The sequence below is a fragment of the Lytechinus variegatus genome, chromosome 9 (assembly GCF_018143015.1).
Source record: "Lytechinus variegatus isolate NC3 chromosome 9, Lvar_3.0, whole genome shotgun sequence".
NCBI classification, from domain to species: Eukaryota; Metazoa; Echinodermata; class Echinoidea; order Temnopleuroida; family Toxopneustidae; genus Lytechinus; species Lytechinus variegatus.
Window position 1 is genome coordinate 26,904,715 of NC_054748.1, and position 25,662 is coordinate 26,930,376.

The window sequence follows — 25,662 nt, forward strand, 5'->3', positions numbered from 1 at the left end:
CCATGAGTCCAGTTCTCTCTAGGCATGCCTTGATCTCAATGTAGACATGATCTGTCTTGTGTTTGAGGATGTACCCTTGATCTCATTTTCAATGACGATCCTCATTTTCAGAATGGCATGAGTCACCACAGGCTCCACTATTTACAAGAGAAGTGGAGAAAGGCTTAAAACCCATGAGAATTTGAGAATGGTTTCTCTGAAGTCACTTGACCCTCACATAGACAGCAATGACCAGAATTGAGAGTGTAAGAAAAACTTCAGGCTTTAGATTTTTACAAACCTTACTTGTTAGTGAATTTGCACAAGTGTTTGCACTCTGCTGTTTTGTATCCCTAAAAATTAAACTGAGGTCACTATAAAAAACTAACAATTTCTCTTCAATATTTTTTTTTCATGCAGGAAGAGAGGATCGAGGAGAGCTCTTTCATCGATCAGAATTCATCATGTCTCGTCAGGTAAGATAAGAATCCTTGAATTGTAAAGGGGATGTAGCATTAATGATTAAACCAAGGCCTGTGTCAAAAGTTAATCAACCACAAGAATTTGATGTTTTTTCAAGTGAAAAGAAGACAAGAGAGGAAGAAAATGGAAGAGTGAAAAAAGTGCAGTCTGGATTGTTTAATTAAATGTTAGTAGTCTACTTCTTTCTACACCAGTTATTGAATTGAGGAAAAAAAATGTCATCTTTTACTTGTAAGTTGACTCCCCTTATTGAAATACAACCCCCCCCCCCTCCCTCACTTGGGTTTATGTCACTGATTCCAGGTTAATATGGATTTTCTATCAATTGAAACTTCAAAGTTGTAGTATTTCAATAAAATTATCATACATGTACATTGTATCATGCAGTCCAGCTTTACCATGTAGACTACTAGATAAAAAAAGCAGGAAGACTGTATGATCCAGTCTTGTTTAGTTTGTCTTCTACTATCAAACCTGACTCTTAGTGGACATAAAAATTGTGTCCCATTTGGAAGTAAACGGTAATAGGCCTATGTGTTGCAAAACTTCTAGGGGTAGTCCAGATTGCATTGGCGGATGCGATTGCAAGATGAGTTAATTGGCACTCGGTTTGAGTCGGTTAGGAATTGGGAGTCAAGAGGCCCTCTATGTTTCAGTAGCTTAGAGGTCTTCTGTATCAAAGTCCAATCTGGACAAAGGTGGTTTTAAAAACCCATGATTGAGTCGATGGTTTATGCAGATTTCCTTACGCTTAATTTAGCACATATCAGGCGCTTGTATAAAAATGTCCAATGCTGATGCACGCTTTTGTCACAGTGCGCCAAATTGACGCCTGTTGTTTCCATGGTTAGATATGCTATTTTATTCATGAGTCCACTGTGTGAAGAGTGGACTCATTCAAACAGTGGACTCATGAATAAAATAGGGTGGATAACCACAGCAACAAGCATCAATTTGGCGCACTCTGACAAAAACATGCATCAACATTGGACATTTTTTTAATATACGCGGTCAAATAAGCTTAATTTATACAGGAAATCAGCATAAACCATGGACTGGACCATAGGATTTTAAAACCACCTTTGTGAATTCAGGCCTAGGGGTTTCATTTTCTGTTTCCCTGGGTTGCCTTAATAGAAGAGCTAGACTGTATTCATTTTGCTAATTCTTTGATTCTGTTTGCAATTCCCATACAGGGATCGGCACTATCCACTCAGGATCCTAACGTGGTCAGCCGTGTAAGCAAGCTGAGACCACCTTCTAAACTTCCTACCAAGCTTCCCCAACCTGGCTTCAAGAGGGCCCTCGTGGCGGATAATCAGGTAAGGTATAATAACGCATCACTGAGGGCACTAACCTTTTAGATTGTGAAGTTAACAGTAGGCCCCATCTCCCCCAGACCTACGTTGTAAATTATCATGAGTGATTGCTATACGTGTGGACGAACTCAAGAGAATGGAACTGTAGTAGTCCTCCGTCCATTAGTCAAACAATCACCGTTCTTCATCATAAAATTCAGTTTAGACAGTGGGTGATTTCAAGTTCAGTGTTGACCTATTGGTGTTGGTGTTAAGTCAATTTTTACACAAGTTTAACAACAAACAATCAAAAAGGAAGATGTTCCTGAAAAGTCACTCACTAGTTTCTGAGATGTCAATATTGTGATCTGGATCAGTTTTCCAAACTCAGAATAGATTTTAGGGCTAGGGGAAGCAATCAAAATTCCAACACTAACACCAAGACCAATGCCAACACCAGACTTGAAATCACCCATCCTCAAAGGCAAATTTCACGAGTCGGGACAAATTTTTATTGTCTTAGGAGATTCTACTTGGAGACAAAGTCACAGATTCGCCGAACCCTCCTCTCCCCTACCAAATTTCAAAGTTAAAATTGATATTCTCTTAATTTCTCTAATAAATAGGCAGAAAATGCTGCCCCAGAGAAGAAGAAAACTCGACTTGATACGACGGAGGCTGCACCTGCAAGGAGACCTGCCCTTCCTGCTGTGCGGAAAACAGGTTCAGCTGTGACAGCCAGGGGAGGAACTGCGAAACCAATTAGTAAACCGGTAGCTGCTAGACCCGGTTTGGCGACAGCAAAACCACGGGTCGGAGCGCCGTCAAAACCAGCTGCACCTTCTAAATCAGGTTTGTTATTAAATTTTAAAAAAATAAATATTTTTATTAACATGGTTACAAACATTATGAGAGCATTGCACGATAAAGGAGGCTACAGCAAATGTAATATTCTTGAGCTAGTCTTGAGCAGGCTTATTATAGCAATGTCAGATATTGCTTGGATCTTATTTTAGAAAAAAACTTGCAGAGCTATCAATATTCTAGCCTTTGATGATAACACATTTCATTTCTTTGCAATCATTGGCCTACAAAGAGTGCTGTTATCAACCAGTGCCTTTGTTCATCACATTCTTCTTGCTATTAATTTTATTGGAGTTCTTTCTCCATCTTATTTCTCATTTGTTCTATCCTTTCCAACATGTTTTTCTTTTGACCTGCATGTTTCACCTATCTCATTATATTCTTTGTCATTGGGTTGGGTGTTTCATAAAGCTTCTTGTAAGTTACAAGCGACTGGTGATCCTTTCCTGTGGTAAATGGTCTACTGCAAATATTCATTGGTGTCGATTTAGCTTCTAAGAAAGAATCACCGACACCAGTGCTTTGTAAAGTCACTTGTAATTTACACTGACCCACCTGAGGGGTGTTTCATAAAGCTGTTCGTAAGTTAAGAGCGACTTTAAGAACAACCGGTGATCCTTTCTTGTGGTAAATGGTATATTCATTGGCGATGGTTAAGCACGTATATAAGAAGGATCACCAGTTGTTTTTACCAAGGCTTAGTTCTTACAGTCGCTCATAACTTACGAACAGCTTTATGAAATGGAGCCCTGTACAAGTTTTGTTTACATGTACACTGTCCAGTCAAACCTGTAATAGAGACTGCTCAAGGGAGCCAAGAAAAGTGGTATTTTGAGCTGGTGCTCTTTATAGACTAATTCCTATCATACTGGTTTCAGTAGGGAATCTCTTCAAGGGTATTTAAACACACTTGTTGTCTAGGTTATGAACAGGTTCTTGAAACACACTTTGGAAATGGGGAATGTTGTAATGGAAACTGAGTTTGTTGCCTTTATGAGCAGGTAATGGGGGAATGCTATTCAATGAAAACCCACAACATTACAGAGCTGCCAACCAGTACTGATTTTCATTATTTATTACTGAAAAATGAGAAGAATAATGATGGTTTCGTGCAAAATACTGATTTCTGCAGTTTCAGTCTTAGGTGTTGTGCTATGGTATTTCTTTGAAAATACCGATTTCCTCACCAAAATACTGATTTTCAATATTTAAAATACTGACATGTTCGTGTTCAGGTTGGCAGCTCTGAAATTATAATCATAGTGAACATTCGGTCCTTTGTAAGTGGTCGATTTACAGGTTTGACTGTGTAATCTTCTTGCACCCCTGCCAAAGTGCACCCCAAAACTAGAGAAGGTTGCATCTACATAATGTGAAAAATGTGAATAATGTGAAAAGCATCATTACTCCTGCATATCGCCATGGAGCTGTTAAAAGCCTGTGTCTCAGAATTCGGAAAAGGAATATATAGCAACTTTTTTTTTGTGAAAACATGAATGTAGTTTTATTCTGTAAAGAACTCCTTCCAGACAAGGTTGCCATTTAATTCATGAATAGAAAATCCAGCCTTTTCTTTTAATTTGTGTCTCGCATTTGTTACATACATTTTGAGATACATGCCTTTAAAAGCCCAGCAACAATATATCAATCAACTCACTAACTCTCATGCACCCATCTACCCCGCCCACCCCCCCCCCAAAAAAAAAAATAGCCCCCAAATCAAGAGCAGCCCCCGCTACCACCAGACCTGGCACCAGGACAACGGCTCCACCACCAAGCAAAACAGGTAACATCCAAAGACGTCTACTCAAAGACCGTTATGATCACTCTCTTTGCTCAAGTTATATGTTCAACTTTGCACTTTGCTAGATTGAATTTTAGACATTTCTTTATTTCATCTCATACATGTAGTTGTTTATTCATTTGCTGTTGTGCATCTAACTCGTAATGTCCGCAAACAAATTTAGTTTAGTTTAGGGTTGACAAGTATATTTTCTTGAATCTTGAACAAATAATTGGCAGAAATGAACATTGCATATATGGATTTCACTGAAAACGCATACTCTTTTGAAGCTTTTGAATGTATAAATAAAACTGAGAATTCTTGTTTCTAATTCTCATAATCTCATTTCACTGCTTGAATCATTGTAGGAGCATGTGAGATATTCAGTCTCATTTTAAAACGTCTGTGGTTCGCTCGCGCATAAGATGTGCAAGATGCAGTGAATAAATTTGTTTAAAGGACAAGTCCACCCCAACAAAAACTTGATTTGAATAAAAGAGAAAAATTCAACAAGCATAACACTGAAAATTTCATCAAAATCGGATGTAAAATAAGAAAGTTATGGCATTTTAAAGTTTCGCTTATTATCAACAAAATAGTTATATGAACGAGCCAGTTACATCCAAATGAGAGAGTTGATGACGTCACTCACTATTTCTTTTGTATTTTACTATATGAAATATTTTTATTTTCTTGTCATTGTCATGTGAAATGAAGTTTCATTCCTCCATGAGCAATATTTTAACATTTTGTGCTTCAGGCAATGAGGTCCTAATCATCAAATTTGTAAAAATTGAAATATTGTATAATTCAAACAATAAAAAACAAAAGAAGTAGTGAGTGAGAGACGTCATCGACTCTCTAATTTGGATGTAACTGGCTCGTTCATATAATTATTTTGTTGAAAATAAGCGAAACTTTTAAATGTCATAACTTTCTTATTTTACATCCGATATATATGAAATTTTCAGTGTTATGCTTGTTGAATTTTTCTCTATTGATTCAAATCAACATTTTTCTGAGGTGGACTTGACCTTTAAATTGACATGTGGAAGAGACAAAGGAGAAAAATGCCAACACAAATAACTTTTATTGGAGAACCTCTTGAAATATTGATTAATGTTTAATCTTGATTTTCTTAGCTGGTGCCAAGAGCAAGAGGCAGCCATGGGACTTGAAAGGTCGGTTGGCAGACATGGAAGCCGCTATGGGAAGCAGGTTAGCGGCCAACCAGGTAATAATTAGAGATACCAGTCTCCTGGGTTTTTACCTGATTTCAGGGGAGTGTTTCACGAAAGGACCTGACGTTCATCTGACAAGTCCTGTTTTATTCTACAGACTTTGCCATCGTAACAGTGGTTCCCAGCCAATTATAGTCTTGGGGAGTATTTCTTTTTTGACAACTTTCCTTGATTCTGATTGAATGAGAAGCACTTTTGTTGGATAAAACATCTGGGCCCTGTTGTACAAAGAGTTATGATTGATCCGATCAATCGCAACTATGGATGGCCAGCAACATCAACATCTTTTATGCATGTTTGTTCAAAATATTTTCTAGCTGTGATGTATTGTCATGCATTCATTGTTTTCTTGAAAATTAACTGCACTTCTATTTGCATAAAAAGAACATTGTGCAAATTTTTCAAAGATTGATCGGATCAATCGTAACTCTTTGTACAACAGGGCCCTGACAACTTTTTTCATGAAACGCTCCCCAAGAAAGTTCTCAGATATGACAACTTGTCAGATGAAAAGTATTGAAACCTTTCCCAGGCCCTGACAATAAGTTGAGGCCTACTCTGGCTTTATTTCATGTACCGCACATATGGGGCTATAGTGTCTTTTTGCCATGAAAGCTGGCATTTGCTTTCGTGTTTTTTTCTTAATTTTTTTATGGCTTTTATACTTTTTTAAAACCTCAAAGGAAGAATCACAGAAAACATTGACCAAACTGCTTTCTTGGAAAGCTTGAAATAGCAGTTTTATGGGACAATGCAGATGAAAAATATTATATCTAATCAGGATAATTCCTCTACATTCTAGTTACCCGTGAAATATGTTACCAAGATGAATTTAGTCTCAGCCAGTGGCTATTTCATTTGAACTTTTTCTAGGACCTCGAAGGAAGGATCACTGAGAACAATGACCATGGTGTTGTTTCATAAAGCTGTTCGTAAAGTTACGCTCAACTTTATGCATGACTGGAATATGTTCTTAGTTCATAACCCAATTACACAGAGATATCACATAGCACAAGAAAGGTTCACCAGTTGTGCGTAAAGTCATTCGTATCTTACGAACAGCTTCATGAAACACCCGCCAGATTGCCTACTTGGAAAGTCTGAATCAACAGCTGCAAGACACTGTTCAGATAAAAAGAGACTTTATCTAATCGAGATAGTTACCCTGATATGTTGTCCTGGGGCCCGTTGCAGAAAGAGTTGCGTTTAAACGCAAGTCAAAAAATCAATCGCAAGTCCCAAATGCGCGCTGTTGATTGGTTGAAAATCAAGTTGCGCATGATTTTTAGAGTTGCGATTGATTGCAACTCTTTCTGCAACGGGTCCCAGATGAGTTTAGTGTCACTCACTGACTATTTCATTTGTATTTTCTCCAGGATCTTGAAGGAAGGATCACTGAAAACAATGACAGAATCGCCTACTTGGAAAGTCTGAATCAACAGCTGCAAGACACTGTTCAGATGAAAAGAGACTTTATCTAATCGGGATAGTTACCCTGATATGTTGTCCAGATGAGTTTAGTGTCACTCACTGACTATTTCATTTGTATTTTCTCCAGGATCTTGAAGGAAGGATCACTGAAAACAATGACCGGATTGCCTACTTGGAAAGCTTGAATCAACAGCTGAAAGGAACGGTACAGATCAAGGAGTCTTTATCCAATCAGGCAGAGGAGACTATAAGATCTTTGGAGAGGAAACTCAGGTGAAAATCTAATAAGCAATCTTCTAACCTTAAAACTAGAAACAATTCTAGAAACCAATTTAACCCTAAAAGAGCCTGGTTATTTGGACCAATCTCCCCCGAAATCTGAAAAATAAGAAGAATACTGATGGTTTCATGCAAAATGCTGATTTCTAATGTTTCAGTTTTATATCTTGTCCAATGGTGTTTCATTGAAAATACTGATTTCCTCACCAAAATACTGATTTTCTGCTTTAGAAATACTGAAATGTTCTTGTTCAGGTTGGCAGCTCTGATTATGTAGGAAATTACCTCTGAACATTTATCTCTTTATTTGTGATTGTAGGGATGCTGAAGATGAACACGCTATAGTTGAACGGCGTCTCAATCGAGAGAAGGAAGACTTGGAGATGACGAGATCGAGTCTCAAAAGACAGATGGAGACATTAGAGGGCGACCTTTCAGCATCTCGACAGGAGTGTTCTGGTCTGAAGAGCTCTATAGCGTCAATGACAGCAGCTCAGGCCGGTTATGTTGCCCAGTTGGACGCCACTAAGGTATTGATTAAATATAATTTGTGGTAGAAAAGGAAATGATTATTAGGAGCTAGCAAATTAATGCCATGATTCTATTCAATTAAATTCAATAATTATTTAAATAACATGAAATACACTGTATGAAACAGTAATAACAAGTACCAAAGTAATAAAGTGAGAAAGAGTACAGAAATAAAACACTGATAGCAATACAATGATCAGACATAGTTATTGGGTGGTGATGTTTTATGCAGTTTCACTGACAAATTTCATTTAAAGAAAAGGCTTGCAGCAATCTGAATTTTATAGTATTCATAGTATCATGCTAAACTTCAAACATGATAATATTACTTCTTGGAAGTTGGAACATTTACATTTAAAGGGATCTTTTATCTTTGTGAGCAGCTGATTTAAAAAATTCTCAAACTGAGACGAAACATGTGTATGAGTGCCTGTATTTGTCCTCAAAAACCCTGAAACAGACAATATAGGATGAAAAACTCTAATTTAGATACAAGTAGCAATTTATTAGCTTGATTTTGAGAACCGTCTAGTAGATGGGTTCCAGCTTATGACCAGTTTTCTCCAATTCAAAAAGTCTGTTGGCTATGTTGACTGCCTTCTGCTGTGTGTATCTCCTATACACATGCTATTATTAGCTGCACTGTACATTCAGTGTATACCTTGTACACACTGTATGTAGGTCATGCTGTGTTCTAGAGTTAATGTGTTGTGTTGCACAGATTCGCTCTATACACATAGTCATTGAAACCAACTCCCAATTATTTTCAAACTTTGGTTTACATCTCCAAGGTTTTAAAATTGATCCTGTAGATATAATACTTTGAAACTTTTGGGATGGTATTTTTACACTATAAGCCTAATGTTTAGCCCATTTTCAAGAACCAAAATGAGAATTTTTAAAATCAGAACAAAGTGAAATGATCAAGATATCATTGTCAAGACGCGGTTTGTTACAAATTCACATCATTTCAAGTCTTGTAGTGTGTTCCCAGCTTTCTTCTTTGCACTCGAGTGTCAGCATTTGGTTGAATATTCATTTTATTCACCCATTCTCCCTCGAGGTGCATTCAGTGAGGAATAGCTTGTGACTTGAATTTTGAAAGTAGAAAAGTAGGCCTCTCTTGATAATGAACATTAGTCGTGCAAATACAAAAATAATACATAAATGTATGTACATTACTGGTGCATGTATTTTGAAATACACAAGTTCAGCATAGATAGATAGATAGATAGATAGATTAGATTAGATATATAGATGAATATTATCTATTATGACAACATTCAGTTCGCAGCCAAAAATGCTGAATTACACGTACATGAATTTGTACAGAGTAAAATTTCAGTATACAAACAGAAAGTAAAAAAAAAAACAATATATATCAATGCATAATACATGGAAGGGGATACAGAGAGAAATGCATACAAAGGAAGAAGTAATGTCAGAAAGGAGAAATGGAAGAGATTAGGAGTACATTTGTGTTATAATTGCTTTCCTGACATAGCACCAGCTGGAGCAGTCTGTGGAGTCCGGTAGGCAAAAGGACACCAGGATATCTGATCTGGAGGCGGAGGTCGAGGCGCTGAAGGCCAGCGTCGCGGAGAAAGAAAGCAGGATCAGGGATGAGGAGACAATCAGGAGAAAGCTTCATAATACTATACAGGAATTGAAGGTGAGTCTCAAGACAGTGGCCCGTATTCTGAAGTCGGGTTTAACTTAAACTCTGGTTTAAAGTTGTGTTTTAAGTATGGATAGCCAATTGTTACATAAATCACTAACATTAGCGATATAATATTTCACCTCATTTGGCTCTCAAATCATTCATAATTATGTAGGAAGTATTATTATTATTATTCGGCATTTCAACAAAAAAGTTTACAATCAATTTACAGGAGAATATACAATTACAAAGTGAAAAGGGATGTTTGCAGAACTAGTCCAGGTTGCCAGGAAAAGGAAAAAGTTAACTAAATAACTGTAGCCCGCAGGCTATCCTTCCCGACCTGGACTTGTATGTAAACACCCCAAGAATAAAAACATGTATTTCGATTATTATATTAATTCAAAGAGGAAAAGCATATTGAAATTGATATGTATAAGAACAATCCAATTTAGTGTGATTGAAACGTAATTACAGGACAACTTAAAGAAGTTGTAGTAAATTGGTATTTAGATATACATTTGAATTGGCCAGGTAAACTTTAAAATGAAGTACATTGGATTGGGGAAAGGTGTATAAGCAGTAAAAAAAGGAAACCTAATAAGATTGAAATTAATAAAAAAAAGAAAATATGAATATTAGAATAATGTACCGGTAAATGAGTGTATATTTAAACAGAAATTTGTCAGGTTAACAGTTCACTTAGGAATTACAATATATATGTTTGTTTAACGTAATTCAAACTAAAAGTATATAAAAGCAAATGGATTAAAGAACATTAGATTACACAAATTAATTAATTATGAATAGATAATTAATTATGAATAGATGATTGTCTTCACCATCGATGTATCAGAAAAGAACACAGCAAACATAAGAAACATACAACTAAATAAAAAATTTTAACACTTTTGGCTTCCCATAATTTTAGCACAGATTTAGACCATGATCCAAGTTAAACCTGACTTCAGAATACGGGCCAATAAATCCAAGGGGCGTGGGTTGAATACAGGGCTAACCGTCCCAAGATTATCATAGGGCAAGCTTCTATGTTAATTCTCATTCGCGACAACAACCAAAGGTCTGGGATGTAGGACACAGTGTGAATTTGCCTTTCCTTTCTGTGCACTGAACCAGAAAGTCTACTTGTTCAGTGACGTGTGACCCAACAACTTCCGGTCTGCTCATACTGTAGTTAGCGCCGGTGTAGTTACATCTGCTTTTGCAATGCGTTCTCATATTTCAAGTTTATTCTTGTATGAAAACTAAGCTGATCATGTAGCCTTTATTCTGTTTGTGGTAACTCCCGTAGGAACTCGGCAGGACAGCATTTTTTGCTGGTAAACTGGTATATAACCAATTACCTTGGAAACATTTTACGTCTAGGTTAATCAGTCATAGTGGCTGACGTAATAGATGACTGATATCACTCTTGGGCCTTTTTATCAAAGTGGAGACAATGGCAGAGTTGGCATTCGAACTCACAACCTTGCGATTATGAGTCCAATGCTCTAACCACTGGACCACACGACCCCGAGGTAGGCCTGCCTTTCCCCTCGTGACTTTGCAGTTAAATGCCTCTTTAATGTGGTGCATTGTTCCTAAGTGTATTAGTCGACCTTGAATCGAATCCAAGCATTATCTTCAGCAAACGAAAAAAAGATCCACAATGGGCTGCACTCAAACACAGGTGAGGTAAATGGGTAATGGCAGGAAGTAATTCCTAAAAAAAGCTGTGAGCACCGGATTCGGTGGCCTACCCTACCTGGGGTAAAATAGAAGTGAGCACCCAACAAGGTAGATGTGTTTACTATATAGATACAGTATTATTAACATTATTATTATCATGATCATTGTAATTATTATTGTATTATTGTTTTTATCAATATTATTTTTATTATTATGAATAATAATCAAAATCTATTTTTCATATTTCATCCAGGGTAACATTCGTGTCTTCTGCAGAGTGCGCCCTCTCCTTAGCTCAGAACAGGTTGCAGGAGATGATATCCCTCACATCAACTTCCCGACGTCGACGGTAAAACACTGGTGCTGGACAAACTCAGTGATGTTAGCCTCAATGAGGTATGTCTTTTATATAGAATCCTACTTGTATATGTTGTGTTTATAGATGTCCCTCATATTAACCCTAAATCTCCCGGGGTATTTTGATTCTTGTCATTCCCGGGGGGGGGGGGGCATTATGGCCCCCCTTAAGATCTCGGCCGCTGATCGCGCGAGCGACGCAAAAATTTGCACACTGGTAGTGTGCGATGTAATCCACAAGGCTGTATGGTAAAATTTTCCAAAATAATGAGATTATATTTTATATGAATTAATTATGCTAATTTATGCATAAATCATACTTTTTGCTCTAATTCACTAAATAAAGCCCTTAGAATGCTAATTTTTGGTAAAAATTTTCTTTGTAGCATTCTTAACAATCATAATTCAAAAAAGCTTTGGTTTGGAAATAAATTTCTTATGTATTTTATTGTTTTATGAATTTCTTATGTATTTCTTTGTTTTTTTACTTTTTTTTTTTATTGTTTTTTCAATGGAAATTGTTCCAGACATAATTCTGATCATAAACAAGGCAAAATTAATTAAGTTTAATCAGTAAAAGTAGAAATAATGAAACATTTATGAATTTTGGCTAAATACACAATTTGCATTGGATTTGTACATGAAATCACGTTTATGAGCAATTTTGGGTCTGACATGCACTTGCATAATGTTGCGTAATGTCGTAACCGCGTACCCGGGCGTCACAAATTTGGTCTCAAAGTTTGCGTGAGACTTGAATGTAAAAAGTCAGTGAGCTGCGAGGTGAAAAAATTTCGCGCAGCAGATATATCGCGAAAATTGTTGAGGGGGGGCATTATGGCCCCCCCCCCCCGGGAGTATTAGGGTTAAAGGAGAATGAAACCTTTGGACAGGATAGCTTGTGTGAAAACAGAAAAATCAAAGAAACAGATCAACAGAAGTTTGCGAAAAATCAGACAAATAATTGAAAAGTTATGAGCATTTGAATATGGCGATCATTAATGCTATGGAGATCCTAAATTTGGCAATGCGACAAAGATGTGTGATGTCACTGGTGAACAACTCTCGCCATTACTTTAGTATATATTTCACTTAAATTGCCTCTTTTATTACATCTATCAGAAGATAATGTGTTCTTTCTACAGTGCGTATCAAAAAAAAGTTTACACTTAGAAAAAATCCTGTAAAATTATATATTTGTAATATCCTGACGATTTTTCCACATTTTAGCATTGGTACAGATCCATTTAAGCAAATGACGATATAACTGTCGAAAAATATTTCCGCTTGAGTGAGCACCACTTACTTTTGAAAAGTTGGTGAAAAATGATTTGCGCAGAACTTTGAAATAGTTATGCGAATAAAAGTAGACCTTAATCATGAAGAACACGTGGAAATTAGCAAGTAAAATTGATATGAAGATATATTTTACCTTTTTAAACTTGTTTCCTTGCCCAAAACACTTCGAAGAGTGCATTGCGCCCCATCCCACTCCCCCACACACCGAGTCCATCGTGACGATATTTGCTTTACACTGAGCTGTGATTTACATGAAATGGCTTAGGCTTGATTTTCATTTTGTTAATCATTACCAAGCTTGGGAAAAGTGTGGAGAAACAAGTATTAAATGAAAATGAAATGTGAACCAACTTTAAATGATAATAACTTAGTGAAAAATGTTGGAGATGTCTGATACAAACTTTTGTTCAGATTCAGTTATGTCCCCAGATCCAGCTGGCACAAAAAGGGTAAAGGTTGTGCTTACTAAGTGTTGAAATTTCAGATTTGGGCGGCAAAATTGTTACAAAATGCTTGAATGTATCCGTTTTATTTCAATTGGCTAAAAGTGCTAGGGAAATTTATGAGAAATGCTTCACAGGGTAAGTTTGATTTCGCCCTTTCCCCTTGACACAGCGTGAAAACAATCATTTCTGCGCAAACAGATTTCTTCGAGCTTTACAAAAATGGACATTGCTCACTCAAGTTTAACATTCTGTCAAAACTCTTACTTTCATTGGAAAGATGAGACCCAAACCCAATATCATATGTGAAAAAATTACCCACATGTTGTATATATTTTAATTCCCAGGGCTTTTTCAAAGTGTAAACTTTTTTTTGATACGCACTGTATAGGAAGGCATGTAATACAGATTTTTTAAGAATACATCATGGATCAAGAGTTTGTATCAACATAAGAAAAAGCAAAAAGAGACATTTTGAGGGTATTTATAGTCCATCAAAGGGAAAGTTGTTCACATGTGACATCACACATCCTTGTCGCATTGCCAATGGGAGGATCTCCATAGCATTCGTGATTGCAATATTCAAATGCTCATAACTCTTATTATTTGTCCGATTTTTCTCAAACTTTCTTTGTTCTTATTCTTTGAATTTTCTGTTTCGACACAAGCCTACTTATTCCAAAGGTTTCATTCCCCTGATGTTGTTGGTAAGACACTTGTTCTGGACTAACTCAGTGATGTTAAGTTATGAAAAGTACCCCCCCAAAAAAAAAAAATCAAGTTTTTGCCTAATAGTGGGTACTAGATATTCCTCATCCCTCTCTGAAAATAAAATAATATCTTGGCCCTTGTTACAAAAAATTTCACTTGATCCGTTCATTAGTTGCAACCATGGAAAGCCTGCAACACTAAAAGCTAGAATACACACTTTCTCTAAAAATAATGAATACTCCTGCATGATTCAGCCCCCTCTCAATGGGATGTGACCCGACAATTTGATGGGATTTCATGCTTACAATGTATTTTTTTGCTCATTTCTCGGCAATTTCACAACACATTACAGAATCCTTTTGCACAGATTTGTATTTATACATACAGACGCCTAGATGGTAATTTGATTGAATTCTGTATAATCTCAAATTGAGTTACCACAACTTATCTTTAACTGTATTTTTGGCTAATTTATGTTTTGCAATGCGTTTCTCTTCACAGAGTACAATGAGCACGAGGAATGGGCGAAACGGAACATCCCATTACGAGTTCAATTTTGATCGTGTCTTTGAACCCGTCTCAAAGCAGTCCGAGGTCTTTGAGGAAATCTCCCAGCTTGTCCAGGTAAACACTGCCAACAGCTGTCGGTGCTTTGGCTGAGTGGTCTAAGGCACCTCACTAGACATGTGAAAGTCTGTACCGATCATGACACCTCTGCCCTTGAGCAAGGCATTTAATCAACAGTGCTCTTTTATCCCTCATTTAAATATGGAAATGCTATATCTCAAAATTACAAAATTTTGAGGGCAGCTTAGAAAAGGCTGTTATTTAAAAAATATAGCAATTGTGGCAGTCTCGTATTGTCTAAACAGTTTCCTGATACCTGTGAAGAGCTGTTTTGAGACAAAAGAAGGTTGCAACTCATGTTGTAACTCTAAAATCTAGCTTAATCTGAGCTGTCATCACAATATTTAAATTTTGAGATACAAAAGTTTTATCAGCCCAGGCACGATATGCATTCTTGGTAAATATGTGTGCGCTTGTTGGAAAATATAGATATGTGAATATATTGCTAATTTGATCAGCTTAGATGCAATCAGAAACATTGTCTATGATTCAAGTCATGGTTTCAGCTGTTGTCAGAATAATTGCAGTCTTTAAGCAGACTAAAGCAGGCTATCATATCCATTATGAAAAACTCATGTCACAATAGTTCTCATCACACCATTACGAATTATCTGGTAAGCTTTGAGTCTGTTTTTCATTTTGATATGAGTGATGTAAAGAGTAGCAAACGATCACTATATTACAAGGCCAGGTGGATCGTAGACAATTAATAAGACAATGCTTGAGTTGTATACCAAAGCCCCGTCCTACAAAGAGGTGTTATTGATATCATCAACCGCAATCACGGAAAGCCAGGAACATCAACATCTAAACTGCATGTGTGTTTGAAATGTTACCTAAATATGATGTACTAGTATATTCATAAATGCATCATTTTCTTGGGTCAGCATGCTTCCTCTTTGTCTAACAAAGGACATTGTGCACATTTCCTGTATTAAAAATAATGACATTGATGGATTTCTATAGAGTTGAGGTTGAGTGAATCAATCATAACACTTTGTATGATGGGACTCAGGTCTTAAGATGGTGCTATTTTGAAGTGGATTTGTTATATTGGCTTTAATGTTTGGGTTTTTATCACCATTGTTTCTTACAACAGAGTACCTTGGATGGATACAACGTATGTATCTTTGCCTACGGTCAGACAGGAAGTGGTAAAACCTACACGATGGAAGGACCTGAAGAAGTCAATGAAGAGAACGTTGGTATGATCCCGAGAGCTGTTCAGCAAGTCTTTACAACGGCTGCAGATCTAGAAGAGAAAGGTTGGAAGGTAGGTGGCATGATCTCTAATGCTAAATAAATGTAAGGGGATTGGGGTTAGATAGTCATTTTCACCTACATGAAGACAATGTTGGTATGATCCTGAGAGCCGTTCAGCAAGTCTTTATGATGGGGGAACCTAAAGCTACGCACTTTGTTCACAAACGATAAAAAACTGTCAATTTTAATATTTGAAAAAAAATTATCTTTCACCAATTTGTGGCAAACATTCTAAAGATCATAAACCAAGAAGAAGATATCGCAAAACTCACAATTACGAAAATCCTGCCATGTTTTTCAAACACCTCTTAATTTTGCCACCCGATGTGGAAGTTGTCCTAAAGCTACGCACTATTTGCCATGCAAAAAAAAATGCATTTCTTGTGCCTCAAATACTAAAATGAGTTCATAATATTATTATAGGAAAAAAATGAAATTAAAGTGAATGCAACTCCAAAATTCCAAAGAGTTGTGGGTTTTTTCTACATTTAGAGATTAACTGCTGCCTCTGTCTAAGAAAAAATGAATAGGAATTGTTTGTCACTCTGCAGTTCACATAGAGAGTGCGCATTTGCCATGGAAAACTGCATGCGTGATGAGTAGTTGCGAAGCTTTAGGACGCACGTAGCTTTAGGACCCCCTACCATACAACGGCTGCAGATCTAGAAGATAAAGAATGGAAGGTAATGTAGTACGATTACACAACCTTAAATGACAGGGTAGGGCTGGTTGGTGTGGTCCCCATCAGTTTCCTCAAGATCTACAACAAGACAATCCATGATCTGCTAGGAGTGCCTAACTTTAGGGTCAAGCACGAGGTCCATATGTGATCTTGTTCTTGATATAGAATTTCATTTATTGCAGTACACATTCCTAACCAGTTATCTCTAAATCTACAAGAGACTATTGTTGATCTGGTAGAAATACTTAATTCTAATCTTATTTATTGTAGTACACATTCCAAGCAAACTTCCTTGATATCTAAAATGAGACTATCCATGATGTGTTAGAAATACCTAACTCTAGTCTTATTTTAATATTTTAGTATACATTCCAAGCAAGCTTCTTAGAGATCTACAACGAGACTATCCGTGATCTGTTGGGATCGCCTAATTCTAAGGTCAAGCACGAGGTCCGTATGGTGGAAGCAAAGTCCAGTGAGGTCGAGGTGACGAATATCAACATCGTAGATGTCACGTCAGAGAATCAGGTGAGACAAAGAATGAAGGGTTTGTATCCACGTAGTCTAATCGATTTGGTCACTGGGGAAAAAAAGTACACAGGGGCTCAGGGCAACTTTGCTACCCTCCCCCAAAATGCTCAAAAGATCCCTGGAAAATCCTCATTTACTGCCCTAAAGCTTATCAAATGATGCAGATTTAAGTAGTAGGTTGTGAACTGTAGCCCCTGGAAATTGAGGGGGAAAAGATGAGTTTTTGAGATTTGGTCTTATATCATGTGGTCCAGTAATCAATTCTTACATGTACATCATTTAACACCATACTGCCTAAACCCATTTGGGCCCCATAACACAAAGGTTACCAATAAGTGACTAAATGTAATAGACTATCAAGATTAGTGTTGCATGCGCATTTTGCTAGGAACCAGTCAGAATTTTTCTTTGAAGTTTGTGATAAATCGCTAGCCTGTGTGTTAACCCTAAATAGACTGGGCTATTTTGACGCCTAAGAAAACTGGGGGGGGGGGGGGGCTGATTCAGCCCCCCTTATGATCTCGGCCATCGATCGCGACGAAAATTGGCACACACGTTACCAATGGCATTATCTACAAAACAATATCAAATTCTGCAAAAAATTTTATTTGCCAGGTGGATGTTTCGTGAGGCTGTTCGTAAGATACGGGCGACTTTGTGAACGACTTGTGAACCTTTTATAGGAACTACAGCAAACCCTATGACCACGATAAAGGGTCACCAGCGACAGTTGTTCATAAAGTTGCGTTTAACTTATGGACAGCTTTATGAAATAACCATATGGCCTATTTTACTGTTGTAATACGAGTAAGATGAATCAATAATATTCTCTCTGTTATACCCATTCGCTGCAGGTGAACAGTCTCTTACATAAAGCATCGCAGAACCGAGCCGTAGCAGCGACTAATTGCAACGAGAGATCATCAAGAAGTCACAGCGTGTTCAGATTGAAACTCACTGGTCAGAACCAAATCACATCAGAAAATTGCCAAGGTAAGCTCTTATACCATTTACATACAGAAAATAATATGTGACCAGACACCTCCAAACCAGCAATAAGTTGCGAGAGAAGGTTCTCTGTAAGTATATAAATATTTATTTGGTCTCCAGAAATTAATGAAAAATTAACTTCTTCATACTGTCAAAATTTTGAGTCGTAAAGGTGAATATTAGATATGATAGAAGACTTTCTTTGACAATTTTATTTTGGACTGCTTCGAACTTTTATTGGGATTACACAGTGTTCACATCTCATGCTTGAGTGAACCCCAACTTCAAACATTGTTTTTTATTTTTTCATAAGCTCTCACTTATTTTTTTTTTCTGGAATTTAATCAAATACTAGTTTGGTAATTGTTATGTAGTTTTGACAAGTTATATATGTAGAGGTGATGTGGCTCAGTGGATAAATCTCCGGACTGTAAACCACAAGGTCCGGGGTTCAAATCCCACTGCAGCACTGGCGTCTTTTGGCAAGGCGTTTATCTACATTTGCCACTCTCGACCCAGGTGTAGTAAATGGGTACCTGGTAGGAAGAAATTTCTTGAATGCTCGATGCGCCCGATCAGGGTAGCCGTGCTAAAGCCGGGGTAATAGTTGGCAGCGCTTAGAAACATTTGTATTAAGCGCTTTATAAATGTTGCATATTATTATTATATGTATCATTTTAAAGCTTAGGATGTGAATCTTCAAACTGAATGAAATTATCAAATTTCAGTTTTGGCCATTTAATGTTGGTTTTGGGGTGGCAGGTCAACTTTCCATGTACATGTCGTTTCATAAATACACCAGTGGTTCATACAAACACATTTGTAATATTTCTCAGGATATGATTAAAGTGATTGGTTGACACTGGTTTGTCTTTAAAAAAATCTGAGCGAGAAGGTCACACTTGTCACCTGTGTCTGTGATATGTTACAAAAATGAAGCCCAGAAAAAATTGCATTCGAAAATAATTATTTAGTGCTTCAAAAATTGAAATATAAAGTGACCGGAAACACCATCTTAATTTCATCCCACACACTTATGTGTACTATTTAGGTGTCTATAAGACGCCTATTTACAAAATCGGGGTTTGCCTTGTAGTTTTAGCTTTTCATTCTCAATAATGGTTGTTTTCAGGGTTTATTAGTTCTAATACATGCACTTGTACACATGTTTCATCTTGGTTTGAGATTTTTTTAAATCGGCTGCTCACAAAGTTAAACAATACCTTTAAAATGGTTGTTCCACTACCACGCATTGCAATCTCGATCATTAGATTGGCGGAGAATGGGAAACGAATCAGTTGAAATCTGGAGCTGCGCCAAGTAAAGTTTGATACATCATCTCTCTTGAAAATTCATTGAAAGCTGTTCCTTAATTCAGAATCTTGCATCAGAGTATTTTCAAAAGAGATAATTATGCAAATCAAGTAATTTTGATACTATTTTGTTTTGTTTTCTTCAATTTCTTGTACCACATGAATATAGGTACGCTGAATGTGCAAAGCAAATGATACTACTGTTGTGTCTGTTATTTTTTCTCTCCCTTTCTTTGCTTGAGAATAAGCTCATTAAATCTGTTCGATTTAGCTGGGAGTGAGCGACTATCACCATCTGGTCTGACTGGAGATCATCTCAAACTCAGAACACCAAGAAGAGTCTCAGTAACCTTTCGCTCTTGCTCTCTGTTATTTAATTGAAAATAGGCAGACTGAATCTGGTTGATTTAGTGGGCAGTGAGGGACTATCATCTAGTATAAATGGAGATTGTCTTAATTGAACCGAGAAATCGACAAGAGTAATTCTAACCGTTTATTCTCTCTCGTCTGGTTTGACTAGCGATAGGCTGAAAGAAACCCAGAACATCAACAAGACTCACCTGGTTTTTATTGTCTCTCTTGCATTATAATTTGAAAATAGGCACATTGAATCTCGTTCATTTGGCTAGTAGCGAGTGACTATCGTCTTCTGGTTCAACCAGCGATCATCTCAAAGAAACCCAGAATATCAACAAGTGTCTTAAGTAACCGGTTTTTCTCTCTCTCTCCCTTTGTTATTACGCGGAATAGGCACACTGAACCTGGTTGATTTGGCTGGAAGTGAGCGACTATCATCGTCTGGTTCAACCGGCGATCGTCTCAAAGAAACCCAGAACATCAACAAGAGTCTCAGTAACCTTGGCAAGGTGATCCTGGCCCTGGCAAACAAAGACTCTCACATCCCCTACAGGAATAGCAAACTGACTCACCTCCTTCAGAACTCACTCGGAGGAAATTCAAAGACGTAAGTTTACCTGGTACTTTTTATCAGCCCTCTTGTACTCTTAGAACAAGCTCATTAGTGACATTGTACCACTTGTCGTAGCTAATTTATATGTGGGTTGAGGCCGGTTATTTAGCATTAGGTGTAAAGTGCATACGAACCAGCATCCTGAATCTTTAAAAGGCGAGGGATGGAATCCATCCACCCCTCTCAAAATATATTTTGTGATAAATCTGCAACAAGAAAAGCTGGTGCCAAACAGATCTGGGAGGGGGGATCTGGATTCAAATTTTTTCTTCAAAGATATGTATTTAATATACTAATAAATGTAGTGTCGTAAATGAACTTTTAATTTAATTTTTTGATTGAATTTTCTTCTAGTAATTTATTTTGCTATGTTTTTGTAATTAAAAATATCATTTCCATGTTTTCTTGCATGGAAGTAGCTGCTATTATTATGATACTATAATGTATAGTCCTTTTATGTACAATCATGATAGTCAGCAAATCGGATGTGAGACATAACTAAGGGGGGGGGGCACCGGCAGGAAGTAATTCCTTAAAAAGCTGTGTGTACATGAATAGGTAGCCTAGCTTAGCTGGGTAATAATAATAGCAGGGCCCGCTGGGAGAACAGTGTTCGGAACTGAAGTGGCTTCCCTGGCTACATATCCTCTTATTATTATTATGATTAGTATGTAATAAATATTTTGTTTTGATTTATATCAATGATATGCCAGTGGTTCCCAGATCGGTGACTTCATGTGTTTGGTTGTTTTTTCTTATAGGTTAATGTTTGTCAACATTTCACCCAAAGAAGAGAACTTTCAAGAGACACTCTGTTCTCTGAGGTTTGCTACCAAGGTAAGCCACTAATTAGTTTATTGTAAAAAAAAAATAGCTGAAAATATAATACAAAATATAGGTGAAGGTTTGAGAAATATCCATCAAAGATTAAAAATGTTAGAAGTTAGAGCATCCCCACATATTATATCGTGGAGAAAGTAATCAATGAAATGTCATTTTCTTGAAAAAAAAAAAAAAAATTGTACCTTCAGGATATCAACACAAAAGTCATTTCACACCTGCTCCTGAAAGAAAATATTAGTCATCTTGAACCATTATAAAAATTAGATTTATGCGCAATATAGTATATGACATCATCAATTTAAAAAAAATTGTACTAATAACTTTCTTTATAAATCTTTGATGGATTTTCCTCAAACCTTCACAAAAAATAGATTGCCTTATTTTTCTCATGTCGGACCAGTAGACACACCTTTAGGTTTTCTATTTTTTACTTGTCCCCAAAAAGTAAAGAATAAAACGTTGAAAAAGGACTTTTATTTTGTTGTTTTTGTCTCACCTGCGAAGCAGAGTGAGACTATAGGCGCCGCTTTTCCGACGGCGGCGGCGGCGTCAACATCAAATCTTAACCTGAGGTTAAGTTTTTGAAATGACGTCATAACTTAAAAAGTATATGGACCTAGTTAATAAAACTTGGCCATAAGGTTAATCAAGTATTACTGAACATCCTATTAGAGTTTCATGTCACATGACCAAGGTCAAAGGTCATTTAGGGTCAATGAACTTAGACCATGTTGGAGGAATCAACATCGAAATCTTAACCTGAGGTTAAGTTTTTGAAATGTCATCATAACTTAGAAAATATATGGACCTAGTTCATGAAACTTGGACATTAGGTTAATCAAGTATCACTGAACATCCTACATGAGTTTCACATCACATGACCAAGGTCAAAGGTCATTTAGGGTCAATGAACTTTGGCCGAATTGGGGATATCTGTTGAATTCCCATCATAACTTTGAATGTTTATGGATCTGATTCATGAAACTTGGACACAATAGTAATCAAGCATCACTGAAAATTTTGTGCAAGTTTCAGGTCTCATGATTAAGGTCAAAGGTCATTTAGGGTTAATGAACTTTTGCCGAATCAGGGGTATCTGTTGAATTACCATCATAACTTTGAAAGTTTATTGGTCTAGTTCATTAAACTTGGACATTAGAGTAATCAAGTATCACTGAACATCCTGTGCGCGTTTCAGGTCACATGACCAAGGTCAAAGGTCAATGAACTTTGGCCGAATTGGGTGTATCTGTTGAATTACCATCATAACTTTGAAAGTTTATGGATCTGATTCATGAAACTTGTACATAAGAGTAATCAAGTATCACTGAACATCCTGTTCGAGTTTCAGGTCACATGATCAAGGTCAAAGGTCATGTAAGGTCAATGAACTTTGGCCATGTTGGGGTTTTTTGTTGAATAACCATCATATCTCTGTAAGTTTATTGGTCTAGTTCATAAAAAGTGGACATAAGAGTATTAAAACCATGTATCACTGAACATCTTGTGCGAGTTAGAGTAGTATTCAAAGTGAGCACTGCTGCTATATTGAACCGCGTGATGCAGGTGAGACGGCCAGAGGCATTCCACTTGTTATAGCTTTTATTGACCCCAAAATACCATACAAACAGTACTACACACACATACAACATAATTCATGACAGCTATTTCTCAATTTTAAAAAGATGCCGGAGCCATTTTTTATAATATACTAAGTGGAGAAAATATCTTTTGTATCAGTGTGATATATTTATTACTGGTCATGTTTGACCAGTAAATCTGGCTTTTTCTGTAAAGTAACTGGCCCAACAGCAATTTTTACCGGTCTGGGACTGGCGGCAGTGTTGTGTGTTGATTATTAACAATTTGAAAAGTGCACATACCCATCTTGATAAATGCTCGAGGTGCTCCTATATTACCCCGGCTAAGCTCTTCAAACAATGCCGGTGCTCACAGCTTTTTGAGGAATTACTGCCTTCCAGTAACCTAACCTGGGTCGAGTTCAGCACATTGCGGATAGATATCTCCCTATAGGATATGTCAAAATTCAATTCAAAGTCTTCTTTATTCGCATAAAAATGCACATGCATAAAAAACATGTTTTCCAATTTACAAAACAAACATATTCAATATACAAAAAATACACTTTATAACATCCATTCAACAACAAAAAAAAGAACTAATGCTGTAACCGATTTTTATTCCAATTCCCGATCCGATTTTCCCCTTTTTTGTACATTTTTCCGAACTCCGATTTTTGACCATTGGGGAAAAAATCGGATTGGAAAAACCAAAACATAACAAGACAAAAAAAAACATGTGGCGACATGTTTGCCGTCAAAATGCGCTGGTGATTTGTTTTGATCTCAGACAAAAGCGGTGGAAGGAAAAGAAGATAAAGGGGAAGAAAATCATGATTTGTTTTTATCTCCGATATTAGCAGAAAGGCAGGTGGAGAAGAAGATTGATTTGTTTTGATCTCCGACATAATCGGGGAAGAACAAAACTATAACGATAATTGGTGATAATTTGTTTTGATCTCCGACAAAAATGGAGGAAGAAAAACAACGAAAAGACGAAATGTTTTGATCTTAAGCGGAGGCAAATAAGATTTAGTTGAACACGCTGACATGCGCGGTAATATTTACGACTATCTGACTACCGTATACGTCCTCTAAGAGTTTACGATTACCTCCGCTATCAAGGTGAATATCATGGTAAACAACTCTGGATAATAATGCGTCTTTTTCGGGAGGTCAAGCGACCTTTAAGAGTTTACGATTACCTCCGCCATCACTACGATGTTGTAGAGAAGGTGAATATCACGGTAAACAACTCTTGATAATAATGCGTCTTTTTCGGGAGGTCATGCGACCTTTATGAGATTACGATTACCTCCGCCATCACTACGATGTTGTAGAGAAGGTGAATATCATGGTAAACAACTCTGGATAATAATGCGTCTTTTTCGGAAGGTCATGCGACCTCTAAGAGTTTACGATTACCTCCGCCATCACTACGATATTGTAGAAAGGTGAATATCATCATAAACAACTTTGGATAATAGTGCGTCTTTTTCGGTAAGTAATGCGGCCTCTAAAAGTTCATGACGGACTCCGCCATCACCACGATGTTGTAGAGAAGAGGCCTATCGTTGATCGGCGGTAGTGTCGCGCGCTGGAACGTCATTATCTTATTTTCCTTCCTCCGATTATGTCGGAGATCAAAACAACTCATCTTCTTCCTCCGCTTTTGTCGGAGATCAAAACAAATTCTGCCATCAGTCCACGCGCCGGCCACATACAAATTTTAATGTATTTTTTGTTTTTGAATATCTTCCGATCCGATATCCGAACCGATTCCGATTTTAGGAGCAAAACTTCCGAACCGAACTCCGATCCCGTAATTGCTCTAACTTACAACATTAAAAAGAACCCAGGTGGGACCAGGAATTAATATGCCTGTAGGCACAGAGAGCCAATCAGTTCCTTCAATTCACTTTCAGTTAAATAAGATACATCCTTTTCATCCCTCATTGTAATGAGTTCCCTAATTTCTCAACCTTGTGATCCACATTAGCTAAGTCTTCAGACTTGGTCTAAAGTCTTTTCTGTCTTTATCACTTCCTGTGTACAGGTTAACCAGTGCAACATTGGGACAGCGCAGAAGAAGATAAAATAAGCGCAGCTTCGGGGTAACCATACATGGATGAGTGAACTCTGTGTCGTCTATCAACGTGTTATACAGAGCTATTATTGCAGGGCAGCATTTCATCAGCATTTTTCATCCGACAAGTTGTCAGGTCTGACAACTTCCTTGATTTTGATTGGCTGAGAAGCACTGTTACCATGGCGGTCAAGTCCTTTCTTGAAACACTCCCGAGGTAGTCTTCAAATATAAGATAGAAAGAATTAGCCAATGATTTTATTTGTTTTAGGGAAACTTAAGTGATCTGAGGGGTAAAATACGTGTTTAGCTACTTGGGAACAGGGGTGTGATTTCAGATTTTTTTTGTTTTGATTTTCAGCTGAATTTCAGCGTATATTTGGCTTTCCTCTGTACAAAAAAGTATGGGAGCTCTTTCTATTTCAGACTTTTTCAATACTCTTCAGCTCTTTTCAGATCTTTTTATTTGTGGCCACTCACACCCCTGCTTGGTAACATAATTATTGTGGTACGAATGCATTGAGTATTGATTTAGTGTGTTATCATTCAAGCGGTCCTTTATTGACTCCACTGTGCAGAACGTTGCCATTTTTCTCACAAATTGTAACCTTTTTTACCGGGAATTGGTTTAAGCTCTCTTCATCAGATTTTCTTCAAGCATGCAACACATTTTTTTTTATATAGCATATTTGTGATATCAGAAAAGGAGCTATTATCTGAAATATGTAT

General features: G+C 37.1%; 1 protein-coding gene across 1 annotated transcript; it reads left to right on the forward strand.

The window, feature by feature from the left end:
- Positions 1-399: 399 nt before the first annotated feature.
- On the forward strand, positions 400-24,959 carry LOC121421596 (carboxy-terminal kinesin 2-like). Its single transcript, XM_041616350.1, is given in 17 exon segments — positions 400-455; positions 1,659-1,784; positions 2,387-2,612; positions 4,336-4,410; positions 5,550-5,641; positions 7,207-7,352; positions 7,678-7,888; positions 9,394-9,561; positions 11,492-11,570; positions 11,573-11,634; positions 14,550-14,672; positions 15,775-15,948; positions 16,984-17,148; positions 18,006-18,144; positions 20,205-20,418; positions 21,186-21,261; positions 24,904-24,959. Coding segments are annotated over 17 exon segments (2,133 nt in total). The 5' UTR covers positions 400-443; the 3' UTR covers positions 24,949-24,959.
- The last annotated feature ends 703 nt before the right edge of the window (positions 24,960-25,662 follow it).